We start from the raw sequence: 22,542 nt of genomic DNA, 5'->3' as shown, positions 1-22,542 counted from the left end.
GGGAAGATCCCACGTGCCACGGAGCAACTAAGCCGATCTGCCACAACTACTGAGCCCGCGCTCTAGAGCCCGAGCCCTGCAACAAGAGAAAGCACTGCAACGAGTGGCCCTCGATCCCCGAAACTAGAGAAAAGCACGCACAGCAAAGAAGACCCAGTGAGGCCAAAAATAAATTAATAAATAAATCAAAAGAAAGCAGCGAACTAAATACAATTACGTAATTCTGAGCTTTTCAGTAACTTTCATCTCCTTGATCATCGGTCACCAGTCACCAGCAAATGACAGCAGGCACAAAGGACTTAAGGAGACTGTCTGCAGGGATCGTTTCCTGTTTTTTTTTTGGCTGTGCAGAGTCTTCGTTACTGTGCAGGTTTTCTCTAGTTGAGAGTTGGGGCTACTCTCTGGTTGCTGTACACGGGCTTCTCATTGCAGTGGCTTCTCTTGTTGCAGAGCACAGGCTCGAGGGCGCACGAGATTCACAGTTGCAGCCTGTGGGCTCAGTGGTTGGGGTTCCTGGATTCTAGACCACAGGCTCAATAGTTGTGGCTTACTTGTTCTGCTGCATGTGGGATCTTCCCGGATCAGGGATAGAACCATTGTCTCTTGCACTGGCAGGTGGATTCTTTACCACTGAGCCACCAGGGAAAGCCTATCTCCTGTTTTTAATTGGATCTAATGCCCTGTCTTCTGTCAGCTGGGAAAAGGTGTGGGCTGGCTGATCCTGAGTGGAGTCTGAAACTCTAGGAGGAGGGGAACATTGATCAGGAAACTGGGGGGCCCTTGGTCCAGTGTTGAGGGCCAGGGCTTTGAAGAGGGAGTTCTTCCTCCTGTTTTTTTTTGGGGGGGGGGGGTGGGGCAGAGGGGCTAGAGATTCAGCTGTGGGAGGCATTGAAAGGGAGGCCAGGGGAAGCTAGGGCTAGGAGTGGCATGGGTGAAGTTGGCCTGGGGTTGGAGGCCACAGCAGGTTCTCCTTCCTGGTGCTTGTGAGATGCAAATGATAGGAACAATAGGGCCCCTGTCCCCAGGCCATTTGTGGTAGAACCTGGGCTCTGGGGAGGCAGAGCTCCTTCACCCTAGCCATGGTGAGACTTGGTTCTGGGGCAGCCCCTGATATACAGACCTGCCCACCGTGGGGCCCCAGGACTCCGGACATGGAGAGTCATCCTAGATGTACTGATCACCCCTTTACTTCCCTCCTTGACCCTTTGCAGGAGAAGCTCAGCAGGAGAAAGGCCAGGTGAGTCCTCGGGCTCCTCTTTTTTCCACCCTCCTCTCGTTTCCACCTCGCTGCAACTTTCCTGGGCACAGCCATCCTTAGAGTGGTGCTGATTCTGCCTGGTCCTTCCACGCCCAGCAAGATCATTCACGTGCCTCCACTGCCTGGGGAACACAAGGGCTCCCCTGCTGCTAGCTTCCCTGGAGCACCGACTCCTCAAGCTGTGCACCCAGGGCCATGAGCTCTGCCCCCAGACTCTTCCTCCTGCTTCCCTGGTCCCAGGCTGCTGTCGCACAACTCAGGGGACATGCCATGCCTGTGACTGTCCCTGGGCTGTGCGATGTCTGCCTGACACAAACTCAGGGCCCCTTGGGCAGGGCTGACTACAGTCCAATTGCAGGTCGGGGCCACCGCTTCCACCTCCAAGATGTGCAAGTAAGTGATCACCCTCCCAGATGTGTAGTGTGTGGGTGTGTGTGCACTCAGTTGTGTCTGACTCTTGGTGACCCCATGGACTGTAGTCTGGGATGTGCAGGGTCCCTTCAGAGTCTCCCCTGGGGGTTCTGGATACCTCCTGCCCATTATAGTTCAGCGCTTCTAGGTCACTGGGCCTACCTCTTTCATCTGTCTAGTTCAGAATTAGAGCTGCATGGGGTGGAGGACTGGCAGGCTTCCCAGGTGGTGCTAGTAGTACAGAACCTGCCTGCCAATGCTGGAGCCGTAGAGGCACGGGTCTCATTCCTGGGTCCGGAAGATCTCCTGGAGAAGAGGGCGTGGCAGCCCACTCCAGTGTTCTTGCCATGGACAGGAGAGCCTGGCGGGTTACAGTCCTTGGGGGTCATAGGAGTCAGACATAACTGAAGTGACTTAGCATGCACGCACACATGGGGTGGAGGCCTGGCATAGACAGAACAGGCCGTTAGGGCCCCTTTTCTCCAAAATGCCTCACTGGTCCTCCTGCAGTGTTGGGAAAGCCCATCATGAATGGTTCCTTTGAGGCCTCTGGAAAAGTGCAGATAGTTTATTATATCTGGGAGAGAGAGCAAGTCTTTCTGCTAGAGAGGGGCTGGGCGGGGAGGAGATGAGGCCAGTCTCACCAGTCTCCTGTTCAGACTCCCAAGCTTGGAGAAAAGATGAACCCAGCCCATCTCCTCTGTCTGTCCCAGGGACCTGGAAACACAGGGTAAGTCCAGCTGCTGAGCCGGAGCTGGTGGGTGGGAGGCGGCAGCAGCTGCTGCCACTGCTCTGCTCCTGTATCCCTTCTGTCCTTCCTGTGCTCAGCATCCCTTCCTGGAAGCCCCAGAGGAGGAGGAAGAGGAGGAGGATAAATATGAGCTGCCCCCCTGTGAGGCTCTACTCTGCCACCTCACCCCTACCCACCTTTCTGGCACTGAGGAGGACTCTTTGTACTCGGGTGAGGGCTGGGAAGTTGAGGCAGAGAGGTGGGGATCAGGCAGAACGGGAGGGTCCCCACAAGGGAAGAGGGCCCAGGTTTTGCTTCGTCCCCTTCTGTTTGGCCTGGGGCAGTGAGGGGAGGTCTCAGCTGGCAGTCACTGAGGCCTCTTGGCTGGGCAGAGAGGGATGGAGGAAGGGAGGGAGGAGGGGAGAGGGAGGATGACTGGAAAGGGGTGACGAGCCTGGAGGGGCCGTGTAACCACAGCAACAGCAGGAAAGCAGGAGGCCTGCCAGGGTCCCTGGGGCCTGGCGACCCCCCTCCGAGATCCCTGTACAACTTGGAGCGAGGGTAGGGATGCCAGGAGAGTCCCAGTCGCTGCTGGCATCCCACCCCCACAGCTCCCAGCTCAGCCAGGTGGGGGCAGGGAGGCTGGCCGCCTCCAGTTGCCATGGCGACGGGGCAGTCGGGAAGCCAGAGAGCAAGGGAGGGGAGGGAGGGAGAGAGAAAGGAATAGAGACTGGGTTGAGGGGGCCAGAGGAAAACAGGAACCTTCGTGGGAGGAGCCCACAGAGTCACAATGTTGGAGTGTTTTCCAGATCGCTCTGCTCCCCTGGGCCCTCCCACATCACCACTGCCACCACCACAGCCCCAGCCGGAGATGGTACACAGCCTCCCTGCCCGCCCCACCCCAGCATACCATTTTCCAGTGAGTAAATCTAAGAGGCATCCCATATGCAAGATTCCCCCACATCTGCATTCAAGAGGCCCCTGAAAAATTAGCTGCTTGTCGGAAGCCAGAGCCCTGTTGAGAGGCTCCTCCCACCTGCCTGGTCTGGTCCTTGCACCCTCCCCATCAGCATCATCTAAGACTCAGCCTTCTAACCTGGGCCAGGAGTGGGGAGTGGGGGGTGGGTGGGTGTGTTGAAGCTCAGCTACCTCTCGAAGCGGAGAGCTCCTCAGGACCCTCCCTGCCTGTGGAGTGAAGAAAGCCCTGGCTCAGCTGCCAGTCACTGCCAGCCGTCATCCCTCCATGATCCCGGGTGTGGGCTTTGAGAGCTGCCACTTTCATCCTATATTGAATGGGAATAAAACGAAGAAGAGGTTCACAACAAAGAAAGAGCCACAGAATAGAGGCAAAGAGCCTCCTCTGCACATTAGCACTTGTGTTATAGATTTTGGGGGCAGAGGCTTTCCTGGTAGCTCCATCGGTAAAGAATCTGCCTGTCAATTCGGGAGACCCGGGTGCAGTTCCTGAGCTGGGAATATCCCCTGGAGGAGGGCATGGCAACCCACTCCAGTATGCTTGCCTGGAGAATTCCATGGCCAGAGGAGCCTGGTGGGCCAGTCCATGGGGTCACAAGAGTCGGGGTTTTTCATTTTTTAAGCTGCACAGATACACACAGTCCTTCTGCATCCCACCCTGCTAGTCTTGCCCTCCTCATGTTACTGCTCCCTGACCCCTGTTCTCCCTCCTGCCGCTGCATTGTGCCCACAGCCCAAGGCAGCGCCGAGCCCACTGGAGGCCCTGAAGCAGAGCTGGCCCTTTGGAAGGCGAGGTAATAGAGATGTCCAGTCTCGTTCAGAGGCCCACCCATTCCCTGCCCTGAGAAGGGGAATCGTGGATCCCATGAGGTCAGGGGGAGAGTGGAGTTGGCCTCACACTGGTCTGATGCTTTGCCCAGTCGCTGCATCCCCCCAGTTGCTCCTCATTTTTACCTGCTGATCCCCCTAGGGGAGGCAGTTTGGGAGGAGGCTGAGGCCCTCACTCACAGTCCCTGACTCCTCGGCCCCTTGGGCACCTGCTGAGGTCTCTGGGTCAGCTGGGGGGCACCCTGGGGTATGAAGTAAAGCGATTAGGGGTGAGGAGGGCTTTCTCCTGGGACTTCAAAGCTGGCTCTGAGGATCCCCTCAGAGAAGCTCCAAGGAAGCTCCGCTCTTCCAGCCTAAGTTTCACTGAATTCCTTTCTCCCTGCTGCTCCTGACTGGTGGGTTTCTCCTTTTCCTACCAGAGCTGGGTGAACCGGCCCGAGCGGTGAGTGGCCCCTCACTCTAGGACTGGCTAGGAAGTTGGTGGTGGTGGTTGAGTGGGGTGGGAGGGCCAGGAAATATCCCTAAAACCAGGGGAAGAGGCCTGGAGCAGGACCCTTCCCCTTCGGCCAGAGGCTCTGGCAGGGTGCCAGCCAGTGTCCCCGGGAGGTGCCTGCCCAGAGCTCCTCCTGGACTTTCAGGCTTTCTGAGCCCAGGATGGGAAGGAGGTACTCATGGGTGCCCTCTTCCAGACAGAGGAGTACTTTTAGTCATTTTGGTTCCACCTAGGATGCGGGGGCGGGGGGGAGGGGGTGGTGGTGGGGAGGGGTGGTTTGAGGTACCAATAGCTCCCCCAAGTGATGGCTTTGTCCTCCTTCCCACTCACTGCTCAAACCCTGGGTACCACACTCCCCCCCTATCTTAGGTGCCAGGCCCTGCGAATGAGCCCGATGAGGACATCTATGTGGAGTGTGAGCCCAGTCCAGGTGAACCCCTCCCTCCACCCCACCCCACCCTGCCCTGAGGCCCTCGGCTGCCCACCAGCAGCACAGCACAGTCTTCTGGCTCCATTGTCTGCCCCGTCCTCTCTCAGTACCCCACCAACACATATCTGCCTTCAGGCACACACACACACAGATGCCTCTGGTCTAGAGTGACCCACACTGCCTGCCATGGAGGGGACCCCCTTAGATCAGGGGCCGTGGGGGCTTCCCAGCTCTTGTGGCCAGGACAGCGCTCTGCCTGGTTGGATAGACTCCCCAAAGGTCAAGCTGTAGAGAAGCAGAGAAGACTCTGCAGCTGCCCCCCAGCCCCGCCCCAGGCTCCTGGAGCTCCCTGCTTGATGCTAAACCCTGCTGTTTTAGTCCCAGCCTTTACTCAGACTCTGAGTTCCCCAGTCCTGACGGCCCCCGTCCCTCTACCAAGGATATCCGTGGGGCCCAGGTGAGTGCCCCAAGTTTGTGTATGTGTGTGTGGCGGGGGTGGAATGGCCAACCCAGGCTTCCCCAGCCTTGACCCTGAGATCTCTGGGGTCACTGAACCTTTTCTTTTGAAGGAGGTAAAGGCCCTGAGCCCTTGTTTCCCAATTTGCTCCCCACAGGCCCACCATAACCCCCCAAGAAGCTCAGAATGTAAGAGGCTGGGGTTGGGGTGGAGCTGGGGGGGGGGGTTGCGGAAGTGAGCTGGGAGTGACGGGGAGAGGGAAGCTCAGAGTGGGACTTCTGGCCCAAAGGAGCAGGCCTGACTCAACATCCTGTGTCCTAGGGAGCATCAAAGGCCACCTCTGAAGGTGAGTATGGGCATTACCAGCATGGACCCAGGCACTCATGTGGGGCCCTCCCTAGCCACAGCCCTGCAGGCCACAGACTGTCTCCCAGCCCCCCTGCACCCTGCTTGGTTGAGGGGGTCCCTGCAGCTCTGACTCCAGCTGACAGCAAGTCTGAGAGGAACCCCCTTGGGCATTTTCCAGGGTCTGCACCAAATCGGGAAGCTCCCAGCCCGTACCTTAACATCACTCCTCAGTTGGAGGTCACGCGTAGCCTAGCCGGTGGGTCCTACTGGGACCCCTAGGAGGGGAGGGGCAAAGCACTGGGTGTCCCACTTTGGCCTTCAAGCCTTTCCATACCTCCTGGGACCTCCCCCACCCTCGCAGCTGGGCCCAAAGCCTCCGAGGTCTAATCCCTGGCCAGCCCCAGGGCTATAATCTGCTTCTTCCGGCAGAAAGAAGAACCTCTCTTTCTTCTATAGCCACCACCCAGAACACCTCAGGTGCCCAGGTGAGGAGGGGCTGCGAGTGAGCTGGGGGGCAGAGGGGAGGCCTTCAGGAGCAGAGCCCAGGTCCACACCCAGGAGCCCTTTTGGGCTGGATGTGTGTGCATGGCTTTAGACAGGACACGTTTTGTTGAGCTTGCGTGGACTCAGCCTGGGGAAGACCAACAGGAACACAAATAACTGCACGCCACCGGGGTATTCTCTGCTCCCCATTCCCGATCTGGTGCCCTGGCATATCACTGATCTGCTGGGTGTGTGTACAGGAAGGCAATCTGCTGGGTCAGCCTTGGTACTCAGGGAACTGTGACCGCCATGCTGCTGAGAGCGCCCTGCTCCGATGCCAGAAGGTGGGCCACCCACTGCAGACCCCCAGGGCCTTCTCAGAAACCCCTTCTGCTCAGGGGCTGTGGCTGGCAGGTGGGAGCAGCTGGGCAGGGATTGGAGTCGGGGCTGCAGCTGGAAATGTGAGGCTAATGGATGGGCGCTCCTCCCCAGGATGGAGCCTACACTGTGCGCCCCAGCTCAGGCCCTCACGGCACCCAGCCCTTCACCCTGGCAGTACTTCTCCATGGCCGAGTCTTCAACATTCCCATCAGGCGGCTGGCTGACGGTCGCCACTATGCCCTGGGCCGTGAGGGCAGGAACCATGAGGAGGTGGGTGCTGAAGTGGTGAAGCTCAGCACAGCAGCCCCTGGGCCCAGCTGGGAGCATTTCCCTGGGGAAAACCCCACATTTTGTCTTTTTCTGGAGTGGGTGATCAATCAGTTCAGTTTAGTCGCTCAGTTGTGTCCGACTCTTTGCGACCCCATGGACTGCAGCATGCTAGGCTTTCCGGTCCATCACCAACTCCCTGAGCTGCTCAAACTCATGTCCATGGAGTTGGTGATGCCATCCAACCATCTCATCCTCTCCAAGGGTGATCAATCTCCTTGGCCACAAGTCTGAACTCTTTCCCAAAAGCCTTCACTTTGAGAAGAGGTCCCCTCTACTCTGGAGATGCCCCCTCCTGCAAGACCTAGCCGGGGCATTTGCACCTGTATGAACCCAGCTGGAAAGAGGGCAAGGCCCAGGTAGCCCAGATTTTTGTCTGTACCAAGAACTCAACTTTGCACCCAGCATTTGCCTGGCTGCAAACTAGAGACAGTCACTCCTCAGGTCCCCGCACCGGAGGTCCCGGGCAGGGGCCCCAGAGTTGTTTGGGGGAAATGTGCACTGGTGCCATCACAGGGAAGGCCTGGAATGGGGCAGCAGGATGCAGTGGAGCTTCATGGGGCACACAGGAAGGAAAATGTGTAGAAAAATGTCCAAAGGCGCCCTTGCCAGAGCCCCCCTCAGGAGGCTTCTCCTGGCACAGGGCTCAAGGGCCTCACCGATGCCCTCCCCTCCCTGTCCAGCTCTTCTCCTCCGTGGCTGCCATGGTCCAGCACTACACGCAGCACCCCCTCCCGCTCCTGGACAGACAGAGCGGCAGCCGGCAGCTCACCTGCCTGCTCTTCCCCACCAAGCCCTGATGCCACGGCACATGTGCGGCCTCACCTCTGGCCCCATAGTTTGCCCCTTGGGCTGTCTCCCTCTCCTCTTCCAGTTTTCCACCCCCAGATCCCCCCATCCTTTGTCCCAGTCCCTCCAGGCCCCTGGGAAGGATGGCCCAGAGACAGAAAGTGCCCCCAAGTCCCTACTCCATTCTCACCCGAAGCCTTGCACAGCTACTCCCGGCTCCCTCTCCACTGGGAAGCAGGGGACAGGCAGGGCCCCCATTCCTGGCCTCCCAAGCTGCTCTGAATGAAGCGCTTCTGGGGGAAGCTGAACCTCACAGGGGAGAGTCTGGGCAGTCCTGCTTGAACACAGGGAGAATCCACCCGCATTTCGTAGGAGGTTTAACAAGGAGCCGGCCTCTGGGAGAGACTTGGTGGCCCTGCACATAGTTTTGCTTTCAATAAATATTTGTTGAATGAATTCTTGAATTCTGTTGAGCGAAGCAGAGACAGCCTCCTCCGTGAGGCGCCAAGGTTCTCAAGTGTCCCAGGGCACAGCCTGGGCCTGGGAGTGCTAGAGCAGGGGTGGCCAGGCCAGGACAGAAGGGCTGGCCCCTTTTCTGGGGTTTTGGCCCTTAGATGGTCTGTGGCGGCCGCCCTGGGTGGGCTGTTTTGTTTCTGTTTGCGGGAGTCAGGGTAGGGGCAGGAGAAAGGCTCGGTGCTGCTCGGCCACCCCATGAAATGATGAGAACGGAGCTCAGTACCTGTCCACCACCCATTTACCGCCTAGCGTTCCATCCGGAAGAGATGCGCCCGATTTTGAGCGCCGGGTGTTGTCTGGGGTGGGGTGGACCCCAGGAAACATCTGGGTATGGACCGCGCCAGGCCGCCATGGAAGGATCCACGCGTTGTTCAGAGAAGACAAGAGGCCATCGGAGCTGAGCTGCCCACAGGCACGCCCCCGGGAGGGAGGCTCCAGGGATGCGGGCTCCGAGATAAGCCGGCGGCCCGCGGGCGCGCGGGAGAGCGGAGAAGGGCGGCCCTGCGCCGGCTGGGCCGAGGGGCGGGCAAGTCCCCGGGCCCTGGCGCTGCGCCCGGAACACCCCGTGCCGGAAGCGCATGTGACCGTGACTCCGCAGAAGCCGCGAAACAAAAGGCGGCTCAGCGGTCTCCAGCGGCGCTCGGGCTGGCACGGAGGGCTCGGACCCCTGCTCCTAGCCGTAGCCCGAGCTCTGTTCCCACCGACCCTAAGCACCCGGGGCGGGGGGGGGCGGGGAGGCCCCTGATCCCCGCTTTCCCGCCCTCCCCCGCCCCCCACTCCAAGGCTGGGGCTCCGGGGCCAGAGGCAGGGGGAGGTGGTGAAGGAGGGCGCGCGAGTGAAATGCAAACATGAGGCTGGGTGGGCGCCACGGGGGTCCAGGCTAGGCGTCCAGGAAAGCGTTGTTGCCTTCACCACAGCTGGCTCTGGCAAACTTCCCCTCCCAACCTTAATTCCTGTAACGGAGGTGAAGATAATCCTCCCTACCAGTTACCCCATGGTTGGGAGGTTTGAGTGAGGTGGACCATGTGGAAGTTGAGGACCGTGCAGGGCCTAATGGGCTGCACTCTGACCCTTCTTTCCCCTCAAAAACACGCGTGTGAATTTGGGTCAGTGAACTGCCACTTTCCGTGTTCACTACAGCACGGATGTAATTTCCGCCCAGGGCACCAGGAGGAGGAGCAGGATTGGCAGAGGGCGCAGGCCGAGGTGGGGGTGGATGCTGCTGCGCATCCATGTGGGGAGGGGACTAGCAGCTGGGCTCTAGTAGAGCAGGGGGATAATAGTGAAACCTTTTACCACAGACTGGGACTTGAACTCACGTGGCTGGGACTCAAACCCAGTCAAAACCTTGCTTGGGACTTGAACCCATATAGCTGGGACTCTAACCCAGCCAAAACCCACAGTGCTTTCAGGACCTAATGAAGCTCCGATTCTTCATGTCGAACAGCAGAAAGAATTCAGTGAGAGACAAAGTGATAGGTGAGAAATGAATTTATTCAGCTACAGAGAGAGGCACACTCCACAGAGTGTAGGCCATGGCAAAGAGGGAGTGCAGCAGCCAAAGGGGGTGTGGTTAGTTTTTATCAGCTGGGTCATTTCATATGTTAATGAGTGGGAGGATTATTCCAACTATTTTTGGGAAGGGGCAGAGATTTCCAGGATTTGGGCCACCACCCTCTCCTTAGTCTTGACAGTGCCTTGGAACTGTCCTGGCACTTCTGGGTGTGTCATTTTTTTTCACTTGCTGATTGAGGATTAAGGTCTAGTCTTGTCTGCCATCTCAGTCCCATTTGATTCTAATCGGTTTATGTTGTGTCCTTGGGCTATGTCACTCTTTCAAAAGTAGTGCCTTGCCCCTTTCCCTCCTGTTACAGTAGGATCCTCAAGTGAGCCTCCCTCTGCTCTGGCTCCCTCCAGACTATGGATGGGAGTGGCCACTCCCTACCCTTTACCCAGGCTGACTCAGGCAGGAACTCAGGGCTGGAGAGGGTGGGGACCCACCTTAGGGTGGGCCTCAGGATACTAACGGAATCTATTAGCCTGCGGTGGCCCCACCCTTCCCTCACCCTTCTCCCTTTACCAAACCAAGCAGTTACTGATGAGGACAAGAGAGTCACAGACTCTGTCTGATGCATGTTCCTGAGTTGTTTTACAAATATAACTGCCAATGAAGAAGGAATTCATAGGGCCTGGACTCCATCTTAGGCCTGTTCATGCTGATCATGCTCAGCCACCTTTCCAATCGACTCTGAACTCTGTGTTTAGTGCCTATGAAAACAACAACAGAAGGATAAGACCCCCTCCAGACAGGGGAACCTTGAAGATCCTATCTAGGTTACTCATCATGTAAGAGAAAACATACACTAATCACCCCTTCCTCCAGACAGGCCATAAATGTTTCTGTATCTATCAGAGTGTAACCTCGGGTTTACTGATTATTGGCTAACTGTTTGACTGTTTGAGCACATGAGCACACAGCACGTGAATGATGGGGTTACTGGGATTGTATTTTCCTTGGTTTATATAAGTCTCAAGGAATTTGGAGTGGTGTGTTCAGACACATACACATGGGGTATAAAAGATTTTCACAAATGCTGGTCGGGGTCCTTGGCTAAGAGGAGACTGCCTTGGGCCCGCCGGTGTAATAAACTGCACTCCACCATCTGCATTGTCCTTCTGAGTGAGTTTGTTTCCCGGAACGCGTGGCTACACCACCAACGGCAAAAAACCCTAACTGCATAGTGACCAGACTGCAGCCGTGACATAAGCCGCTCCATCTTGAGCAGTACTGAAGCCATGGCTAGTGCAGTTCTAAGAACTGGCCTCAACTGAGAACGGATTAACATACATGTCTCAGAATAACCTAGATCTTTGTGAGGATCAAACTGACTCTAGTTTACTCTGCCCATATATGTCAGCAGGCAACTAAAATTGTCAACAAAGACAGGCTACAGACCCATGTTAACATTTTCCACTCTGCGAATAAACACTGTGCCCATTGTTAGCATAAAGAAGTTACAGAAGATGGATCTTTGCCCCCTAGTCCCATAGATATGAAATGATGTTTGGCAGTGGGGAATTGAAAGCCGCTCTTTAACCCTTTTCCTGTTGGCCCACTCCTGTTCCTAACTTTAACAGAGCCCAATTATAAGAATGAGATCACTAAGCAATTGAAACTTACTCCTTAGCTCTCCTGAATGCACTCCATACTTGCCAAGCCGCTTCAGTCGTGTCCTGCCAGGCTTCTCTGTCCATGGGATTTCCCAGGCAAGACTAGTGGAGTGAGTTGCCATTTCCTCCTCCAGGCACCGAACCTGCGTCTCTTAAGTCTACTGCACTGGCAGGTGGGTTCTTTACCACCAGCACTACCTGGGAAGCCCAAGCCTTGTCTAAACTGTTGATTTTTTTCCTAAATGAAAAGAAGAATGAAAAAATTAAGCAGTTAAAAAATGAGTAGTTCTATGGGGACCTCCATGGTGGTCCAGTGGTTAAGATTCCTTGCTCGCAATGCAGGGGGTGAGGATTCCATCCCTGGTCAGGGAACTACATCCTGCATGCTGCAACTAAAACCCCTTGCAGCCAAATAAATTAAAAAACAAAATGAGTAGCTGTCTACCTCTGATAACCCACTTAGTAATCCTGCAGGCAGATCATGCAGGCAAGATAGCATCTGAAGACAAGGTCAGCCAGTCTGTACACAATGGAGAGTGATGAAGAACCCAACCTCCTGTCTAGATGATTCACTGAGATTCTTCCCACCAATTTTTCCCTTTAAAAACTGGTATGGCTGAGCAGAATCTTCACAGCTGGTGTCAGTACACAAGTCCACCTTCTCTCCAGATTGCCGGCTTCTCTGATTAAAGCACCTTTCCTTTCACTGACACTTGCCTCTCAAATTATTGGCTTCTGAGTGGTGAGCAGCTGAACCTGAGTTCAGCAATGCATACAGACTCTGCATCCCTCACCAGATATGCAGGTTTGACTTCTCAGGAGGAGTCCGCCACCCTAGTGCCTGTTTTTTTTTTATGTTGTTGTTGTTGTTTTTCACCAAGTCTTGAATTTACCTAGCTCTGAAGCCACATGGCCAGTGGGAGGAGAGTAGAGACCACAGAAAAGAGCTCAGCAGTTAGTGGCTCAAGAGAGACTCTGCTTGGTCCCAGCTGAGGGAACTAGTCTCACTCCTTCCCTCCCTGGGGAAAAAGAGGAGGGGGCAGTCCAGACAGTGGGGACAATCTGTGACAAAAGATCCAGAGGGCCAAAAAGAACATGATCTGGAGAGCAACTCAGCCTCACTGGTGCCTCCTCAGAATGCAGGTCTGTGCTTAAATGTCCCCTTCTCCAGGAAGCCTTCCTGGCTGCCCCAGCCTGGGCTTGGGCACCTAATACATAGCAAGCAAGTGCCTTTTCACTCCCAGGAAAGGACCAGCTGCCACAATTGCCCACTATTGTGTATCCAGGACCTGGGATACAGTAGGTGCCAAATATTACTTAAGAGAGTCACTGAATAGGTCAAGTCTACTCTGGATCTCTCTGAAGCTCATAATGTTCCTTGTCAGGGCTTCCTTTGTAAGAGGAAAATCTAACCTAGTGTTTTCCAATAGAACATTCTGTGATGATACGAATATTCTATAGTTGCATTGTCCACTATAGAAGCCATTAGCCACAATAGCACTTGAAATGTGACAGTGACTGAGGAGCTGAATTTTTAACAATAATGTAATTAACTTTTTTCAAGTTTTTTTTTTGGCGGGGGGTTGGGGGGGTGGCAGCTGTGCCATGTGGCTTGTGAGATCTTAGTTCCCCAACCAGAACTGAACCTAGGCCATGGCAGTGACAGCACAGAATCCTAACCACTGGACTGCCAGGGAATTCCCTATAATGCAATTAATTTTTAATTAATTTAAATTCAGATAGCCACATATAGTTCATGACTATCCAAATGTTCTATGTCTCTTAACTTCCCGAGTGTGAGGGGCAGTGGTGAGAGAGAAATCTGGAGAAGGTGGTGCCAGCTGGGTCCTCCGTAATGAGTGTGAGGAAAGGGGAGCCACTGAGGCTCTGAGCTGGAGGATGGGGGTGCTGGAGGGATGGTATTTTGGGAGGATCGCTTCAGCTGTGAAGTGCTGAGTGGGTCTGAGGGCAGCATGGATGCAGGGAGAACAGTTTGGGGCTGCACATATTTCTGTGATCCAGATGGTAGATGACACCCCTTGTTTTTCACCATGCCAGTCACCCTCCAAACATCCCCTTTCTACTTCCCCTCATCCAGTGAACTAGACTCTAGAAAATTCTAAGCACGGTCACCAACTGGGGGATCAAGTCTTGAAGAAATGCCATTTGGTGAAGAAGCTTGTGGATTACCCAGAGTGCTTTGCTGTCTTTAGTGGCCTGGAAGGGCCAATAGGGCACAGGGTATGGCATGCAGGCTTGCAGCTGGGGAGGGCCTGAAAGTGTGGCTGCTCCCAGACAAGACCACACTGTGAGGCTCAGAATGTGTTCTGTGCAGCCTGCCAGCATGCTTTTTCCACTTTGGTTTCTAAAGAGGCACTCTGGGAATTCCCTGGTGGTCCAGTGGTTAGGACATGCTGCTTTCACTACTGAGGGCCTGGGTTCAGTCCCTGGGGAACTAAGATCCCTCAAGACACGCAGCACGGTCATAAATAAATAAATAAAAAGGCAGTCTGATCCCTGGGAAAAACACATGGGATTTGGGAGCTAAAGGACCTAGCTTTGAATCAGGCTCAGTTGCTTTACGTCTGTGTGACCTTAGCCTTGGTCTCTTTACTTTTAAAACGGGGCAATTTATACCTACTTTAAGAGTTGTTGTGAGAGTAAGAAATTTTATCTATCTGTCTATCTAACGTATACTTAGCCTAACACACCCTGACGTGCACTAGAGTCGAATGATTGGTACCTAATAACAGTCCCAACAGTGAATATGGGCTTCCCTGGTGGCTCAGATGGTAAAGAATCTGCTTGCAATGCAGGAGACCCGAGTTCAATCCCTGGGTTTGGAAGATCTTCTGGAGAAGGGAATGGCAACCTACTCCAGTATTCTTGCCTGGAGAATTCCATGGGCAGAAGAGCCTGGTGGGCTAATGTCCATGGTCACAAAAAGTTGGACACTGAGCAACTAACAGTTTCACTTCACTTTCAACTGTGAATATAGATCAAGCCTGGTTGCATTCCTGACTGCATGCTCCATTTTCAGGGGCTCCCTGACTTATTTCCTCAACACACACACATACATACACATGTGACCTTTGGGCATCGTTGGTATTATAATTATTGTTCTCTCTGCCCACCTGGGTTTCCTATCCCCTTCCTCTTGGTAATACTGGCTACCCACTCCAGTATGCTTGTCTGGAGAATTCCATGGACAGAGGCCATAGTCCATGGGGTCACAAAGAGTCAGACACAACTGAGCAACTAACATTTTCATGTGAATATTGAGCTCATTAAAAAAAAAAAAAAAACAACTCCTTATTTATCTATTTTGTTTTGGCTGCACAGCTGGCAGAGTCTTCATTCCCTGACCAGGGATTGAACCCGGGCCCCCCGCAGTGAAAGCACGGAGTCCTAACCACTGGACATCCAAGGAATTCCTGCTGAAATCATTTTGGAAGTGTTTTTAAGTTCTCCCAGATGTTTCCTTTCTCTACTGTGCAAATCTAGTGGAGGAGAGAGAGGGGCGTTGGGAGCAGAAGGATTTCTGGAAAGTCTGGTTTTCAGACATCCACGGACCATGATGAGGATGTCACAAGTGGGTGACAAAAAAGGAGAAAAACACCACCTGAGAAGTGAGTTCTTCCTGAACCAAAATTATTCCATTCAATTGTTGTCTTTGCTCAGTGGCTAAGTCATGTCCGACTTTTTGTGACCCCAAGGACTGCACTCTGCCACCCTCCTCTGTCCTCCACTATCTCCCAGAGATTGCTCAAATTCATGGCCGTTGATTGAGTTAGTGATGCTGTCTAACCATTTCATCCTCTGCTGCCCCCTTCTACTTTGCCTTTAATCTTTCCCAGCATCAGGGTCTTTTCCAATGAGTTGGCTCATCAAGTCAGGTGGCCAAAGTATTGGAGCTTCAGCTTCAGCAATAATCAGGGTTAATTTCCTTTAGGATTGACTGATTTGATGTCTTTGCTGTCCAGGGGACTCTCAAGAGTCTTCTCCAGCACCACAGTTCCAAAGCATCAATTCTTTGGCGCTCAGCCCTCTTTATGGTCCAACTCTCATCTTTATTTGACTACTGGAAAAACCATAGCCTTGACTAGATGGACCTTTGTTGACAAAGTGATGTCTCTGCTTTTTAATATGCTATCTAGGTTGGTCATTGCTTTCCTTCTAAGGAGCAAACGTCTTTTCATTTCATGGCTGCAGTGATCTTGAAGCCCAAGAGAATAAAGTCTATCATTGTTTCCATTGTTTCCCCATCTATTTGCCATGAAGTGATGGGACCAGGAGCCATGATCTTAGTTTTCTGAATGTTGAGTTTTAAGCCAGTTTTTTCACTCTCCTCTTTCACTTTCATCAAGAGGTTCTTTAGTTCCTCTTCACTTTCTGCCATAAGGGTGGTGTTATCTGCATATCTGGGGTTATTGATATTTCTCCCAGCAATCTTGATTCCAGCTTGTGCTTCATCCAGCCAGGCATTTTGCATGACGTACTCTGCATATAAGTTGAATAAGCAGGGTGACACTACACAGCCTTGTCGTACTCCTTTCCCAATTTGGAACCAGTCTGTTGTTCCATGCCTGGTTCTAACTGTTGTTTTTTGACCTGCATACAGATTTCTCAGGAGGCAGGTAAGGTAGTCTGGTATTCCTGTCTCTTTAAGAATTTTCCACAGTTCATTGTATCCACATATTCAATGAAGCAGAACAATTTAATGGACCACCTTTTAAGAAAAATCCAGTTTGTCTTTCTTTTTTAGGTATTAAATTATACTTTCTTTCCAGTCACTTGATTTTTGGAGTAGGAAATGACAATCCACTCCAATATTCTTGCTTAGAAAATTCCATGGACAGAAGAGCCTGGTGGGCTACAATCCATGCGGTTGCAAAGAGTCGGACATGACTGAGTGATTAACATATTATATATTATTATCTTTAAAATGGGGTGGGAGGAGCAGGGAGGTTGGCCTAGATAACTTCCAAGGGCTTTTCCAACTTAGATAGTCCCAGCTACCCTGGGCCTGGGGCCAAGTACACAATGCCTGGGATTATGTCTCTGTCACCGCCTGGCCTGCCTCCCCCACCCCCTCTATCTCCTCACCAACCCACTCTGCTCAGCCCCACCAGGTTTGACCTCCCGCTGAGCTTTCCTTGTGCTCCTTGGGGAGAAGCGCCCCATCTTCAGTGCAGTCTGGATGACGTGATAACCCAGGAGACACAGTTTGTAAAAGGCAAATGTAAGTTTTGAAGAGCCTCGTGTCCATCCCGAGATAATGAGGGAATCAAATTAAATGGACAGAAGACACAGAGCGGGAAAAACCAAGAACAAGGCCTGAGAAGTGGGCCAAGAAGGGAAGAACATCGTCAGAAACAAGTTTTGGCTGGAGGATGATGTCCTAGACACCTACACAAGCTGTAGCCCAGCTTGTCCTGTGTCCTCATTCTGTAGATGGGACTAAGAGCCCAGGAGGGCAGAGAGGTCTGTGACTGGGGGGATGGGAGGTGGGGAGGATGGATGGCAGGTGGCAGGAGGAGTCATGTTTGTTTTCCACTCTTGTGCCACGTCAGCAGGAGATAAGGCCTGGAGAGAGAAAGGAATTGAGAGAGAGAGACTTGGAAACCAGGTCCAGAAGAGACTAGAAGCACTAAGTTAGGGCTGATCCAGGCCCCCCACGAGCTCTTATGTTCCTGCTCCTGCCTGAGTCTCTGCTCTGGCACCTTCTCGGGTCACCTTTCTTTTGCCTATAGCCCTCAGCTTAGCTCTCTGGACAACCCAGAAGTGGGCCTCAGATGGGCTGGCCACAGGAGGCTGGTAAGATAGCCAGAGAGTGAGGAGGACTGATCAGTGCCCTCCAGAGGACCCCTAAACTCCACCCACTCTTGTTGAGAAACTCTTGGAATTGGGGAGGTGAAGGGGGACTGTTGTGGTGCTTACACATAGAACCGACTCCTGGGACATCCCTGGCGATCCAGAGGTCAGGAATCTGCACTTCCACTGTCGGGGGCACAGATTCAGTCCTTGGTGGGGGAACTTAGATCCCACAAGCATCATGGCACAACCAAAAAAAGAAGGAAAATTCCACACTCTTGCCCCCCAGGCAGTACACTTTTGCACCCCAAAAGGATCCAGGGACAAGAAGAAGCCAGCAGCTTTCACATGCATGAATGCGAAGTCGCTTCAGTCATGTCCGACTCTTTGCGACCCTATTGACTGTAGCCTGCCAAGCTCCTCTGTCCACGGGATTCTCCAGGAAAGAATACTGGAGTGGGTTGGCATGCTTTCCCTCCGGGAATCTTCCAGACACAGGGATCGAACCTGCACCTCTTACATCTCCTGCATTGGCAGGTGCGTTCTTTATTATTAGTGCCACCTGGGAAGCCCTCGTGCAGCTCTCACCAATGCATTAAATCCCAAACAGTGGAGCTGGGTCCTGGGAAAAACACCATAGTCAGGAGTCCCTCTGTGAATCTCCTGTCATAATTAACTTGAGATGAATCATTAATAGAGCAAGGGCAAGGTGGAAGGCCACATTTGTAGCAACTGCTGCTGTAGGTAGACGGTCATTTTTAAAGCATGGATGTTGGAGTTCAAAGAGAAACCAGCTCCAAAGTCTCCACATCTACTTGGGAGATGCCACCAACTCTAGGAAGTCTTCCAGTAAGGAGACCTTGGGCAGGTGGGGTGAGCCTCTGCAGCCCAGAGCTGTGTGTACTGTTCTTGATCACATGGGCCATTCATGGCCTAGGAAGCTAGGAGCTGGGGCAGCTGGGTGACCGGGAAGTGGAGGAGACCCAGGCTGCCAGCTCCTCCTTGCCACCCTCCCCCTGAGAGTGAAAGTCAAGGCCAGGAATCTCCTGGGAGCCTCCTGCCTAATTCCCAGGGCCTGGCAGCCAGCTTGGCTGCTGACGCAAGGCGAGGGGTGGGTGAACTCAGCCTGTCCCTGGCACACAGAGCTTCCTGTGCCCCACCCACCCTGGAAAACACACCCATTCACTTCCCTCTGCTCTGGCCTTCCTAGGTCTCCAGCTCCTTTTCTCCGCAAGCAGAGGATCTGGGAGCAGACCCTACCTGAGGCTAGGGTAGCATTTCTGACTCAATCCTGCTCCTCTCCATGGGTGGCCTGTGAACGGGGCTGGGACCTGGACCTGCCCCACAGAACCTGGATAGGCCCTCAGGTTCTGTCCCCGCCAGCAGCCCACTTCTTTAGGAAGAAGTCTCCAGCTCTTCCTATGCCTTTAGAAGGGTAGATTTTCCTCTTCTTGCCCTCACCTCTCACTTTCAGAGCCTAGGCCCACGGGAAGAATGCTGGGGGAGCCCACCTGGAAGGGTCCACCCGCCCTTTTAGGCACCCTAAAGGCATCATCAGCTCAAGATGAAGATTCATTAAGCATCTGTTTAGGACAAGCATCCATTTACGACATGCATCCCCATAAGCCAGTAACAGTTACCTAATATGCAATAACATAACACAGATGACACGTATGCCTCATTTTACAAAGTGCTTTCAGGATGAATTAGCGCCTCAAGGGATCCTGGTGACAATGCTGTGACGTAAGGAGGCCCTCGATGAAGAAGTCGAGGCCTAGAAAATTACGTGGCAGAACCAGGAGTCCCACCCACAGGGTGTTGCCACATCCTCATGCTGCCTTTATCCTGTCTCCCAGGCATACACCCGAACAGGAAGCAGGCTTACTGGAGACCCAGTTTATTTTTTTAGTATCTTTTTTAATTTATTTGGCTCTGCCAGGTCTTAGTTGTGGCATGCAGAATCTTTAGTTGCAGCATGTGAACTCTTTTTTAAAAATTTATTTATTTGACTGCACCAGGTCTGCACAAGTTGCAGCATGCAAACTCTTAGTTGTGAGACACGGGATCTTAGCTCCCTGACTGGGGATTGAACCTTGGCTCCCCCTGCACTGGGAATGCTGAGTCTTAGCCACTGGACCATCAGGGAAGTCCCTGGAGGCCCAGTTTAGACAGAGGGAGGGACTTGTTTCAGGAGAAGGAGGAGCAGGTGGAAGAGGCAGGGAGAACAGGACTTGGGGGATCTGGGGTAGAGGCACAATGGGAAGACCTGGAGACCTCCTGGGGAGCCCTGAGATCTGGGGGAAGGGGGCACGGGGGGTGCAGCTCCTGTACCTCAGCTGCTCGTTCCGACCGAGGCTCAGTGGCCATGCTGACCAAGGGCTGGCACCTGCTGGGCTGGGGCAGATGGAATGAGCCCTCCAGGTTTGGCCCAGGAGCAGTGGCAGTGGCCACCTCCAGCTTCCCCATTGATGCCAGGGTTGAATGAAGCTGTCTGTGTCATCTGCCCCATTCTACCTTGGCCTGCCCTCTCCTCAGCCGTGCCTGACTTCCCTGGGTGGCCACACGCCCGCCTTCATGACCTCCCCACCTTCCCAGTGGCTCTCGTCACTGACACAACTTTTGAGGCCGATGCACTCAGACTGCTCGGGCTGGTGGGTGGTGAGCACACAGTGCCCTGTGTGGGAGGGTACAGCCTGTGCCAACTGCCCCACTCCCCAGCTTGGCCCTCGGGCCTGGCAGGAAGATCTGTGATGGGCCCGGAGGGGAAAAGGGAGGCAGGTGCATTCTTCTCATTGGCAGCCCTCAGTGATGAGACAGCGAGCTCCAGGGGCCACCTGAAGCCTAGCCTGCAGGACCCTCCGAACCCTTCATCTACCCTCCTATCCCTTCCCCTACCCCTTGTGGTCAGAAGAGGGCGATCTAAAGGAGAAAACCCCAGGAAAGCCAGTTCCTGGCTCTGCCCAACCTTGAACTGGTTCCTGGAACCACTACAATTGCTTTCAAGTTTGAAGTATATTTATTTTTTATTAGATATTATGATCACATGATATTACATGAAAACAGCATAAAAGGATATAATCCAGAGAAAAACAAGCCTCCCTCCCCCACCCCTTTTGCTCAGCTGCCTTGTTCTCCCCAGAGGAAGGCAGTGCTACAGTTCCTTGTGTATCTTTCCAGAGATAGGCTACATCACCCATTGGAGTTATGATTACCAGGGCTCACCTAACAAGGTCACATCCTGCTGAACTTTTCTGCTTGGGAGGAGGAAGGATCAACTGCCCTGCTTTTTAAAAAAATTATTCTTAATTTTTATTGGAGTGTAGTCGACTTATAATTAGTTAGTTTCAGGTGTACAGCAAAATGAATGTGATACGTATACATATGTGTGTACATGCTAAGTTGCTTCAGTCTTGTCCAACTCTCTGAGACCCCATGGACTGTAGCCCTCCAGGCTCGTCTATCCATGGGATTTTCCAGGCAAGAATACTGTAGTGGCTTGCCATTGCCTATTCCAGGGGATTTTCCCAACCCAGGGATCGAACCCTGCATTGGCAGATGGGTCCTTTACCACTAGAACTACCAGGGAAGCCCACATATATTACATCCACTTTCTTTTTTTAGATTCTATTCCCATATAGGTCAATACAGAGAACTGTCAACTTCCCATCTTTGAACAGTCCTCAGAACAGACAGCAGGTGACCAGAGAGAAACTCCCACAGGAGCCCAGGTTCCAACTGTGTCTCCCCTTCCTCCCCCTCCCCCTGTGCTGTGTGGACGCTCAAGGCCAAGGTGAGGAAGGGCAGACAGCCTTGACCTCATTCCTTAGAGAGGAAAGCTGAGGAGCCTGGAGGCTAAGAAGACTCAAGACTGTCCTGTAAAGCTGGGATACCCCAGTGTTTCTCTATCATCACCCCACCTCCTTAATATCTTCCCTTTGTCTTCCAAACAACCTTGAGCTCCTATCTCACTGGCACAACTAGACTATGGGCGTCTTCAGGGCAGGGGCAAGGACTCTTCCTCTGCCCCTTCCAAGAGGAACTCTGAGCTGGGCCCTGTGAGGCCCCTCTGCAGCAGCCGGTGACATTGCCTGAAGCAAGTGAGAGGCAGAGGGTGCGCTGTCCTCGCAGGGCCACTCCAAGGCCCTGCAGCCTGCACCTGGACACACCCACATCCCTGCCCACCACACTCCCTGACCCACAGGCCCCGCGCCTCATGGGCGTTCTTCTTACACAGTTGTCTCAGTTAATGCCACTGCTCTGAAAGCCAAGGCCGTGGACCGGCTCCCCAGGGATGGAATCGTCCCGAGAAGGAACGCTGTGTTCTGTCAACTGTAGCGAGTGTTGCAAATTACAACTGCAAGGCAGAAAGAGACTGTTCTTCCATGAAACGGGGTGCACAGGGGTGTCTTCCGGCTGGAGACAGGTGACTTTTTCCGTCATCATCTCTCCCCTTTCCTCCCCACCCCACCCCTGTGATCCTCAGGCTTTCTCTGGGATTAGCCTAGGTCCATCCTCCCACCTTTTACGTAAAAGTTCACTTAGGTAAAGCAGGGTGTCTCTCTCTCAAAAGGTCACAGAAGGACTCCTTTGGTGGTCCAGTGGTTTATACCCTACGCTTTCACTGCAGGGGGTGAGAGTTTTATCCCTGGTCGGGGAACTAAGATGCCTCATGGTGTAGCCAAAAAAAAAAAATTTTTTTTTAATAAAGAAATAAAGGTCACAGAGTGCCCAGAGGGATTCTGTGCTCAGAAAGCAGGATAATAAGAAGGGCCAGTGGCTTCTGAAGGTATGAGTTGTGCCTGTTTAGTGACACAGCAGGAACAAGGGGAGACATTATTTATTTTAGAGAACAGACAGTATCTGCTGTGGCTATTGTATGAACTCAGGCTCAGCACTAGGGTGGGTGTGAGGATGTCTGTGGGGTGAAGGACTCTGGGGACAGGGTGGTGGCAGAGGCCTATGGACCAGAGGGCTTGCTGATTTGAGAGGACTGGAAGGCCTTGCTGCCAGAGGGAGAAAAACAGATGGAGGGAGGGCAGGTTAGAATGGGAATCAGAGAGGGAATTCCTGCTCGGGGAGATGAGTGAGGAAATGGTGACTCCAAGGTCTGGCAGGTCAGGGGTCACAGAGA

At 53.4% G+C, this 22,542-nt stretch overlaps 2 protein-coding genes across 3 annotated transcripts in view; one reads left to right on the top strand and one right to left on the bottom strand.

The window, feature by feature from the left end:
- Positions 1-22,542, bottom strand: part of CAPG (capping actin protein, gelsolin like) — a 134,519-nt gene that overhangs the window by 38,393 nt on the left and 73,584 nt on the right. The gene's annotated exons all lie outside the window — the stretch shown is intronic.
- Positions 1,152-7,921, top strand: SH2D6 (SH2 domain containing 6). Its single transcript, XM_052648252.1, has 13 exons — positions 1,152-1,237; positions 1,617-1,651; positions 2,329-2,403; positions 2,520-2,630; positions 4,108-4,163; positions 5,065-5,125; positions 5,504-5,582; positions 5,740-5,770; positions 5,904-5,928; positions 6,360-6,415; positions 6,674-6,757; positions 6,906-7,064; positions 7,805-7,921. Exons 1-13 carry the CDS (start codon positions 1,152-1,154, stop codon positions 7,919-7,921), a joined length of 975 nt encoding a protein of 324 aa, XP_052504212.1.

Source organism: Budorcas taxicolor, chromosome 11 (genome assembly GCF_023091745.1).
Source record: "Budorcas taxicolor isolate Tak-1 chromosome 11, Takin1.1, whole genome shotgun sequence".
NCBI lineage: Eukaryota > Metazoa > Chordata > Mammalia > Artiodactyla > Bovidae > Budorcas > Budorcas taxicolor.
This window is presented reverse-complemented; position numbering and strand designations above follow the sequence as displayed.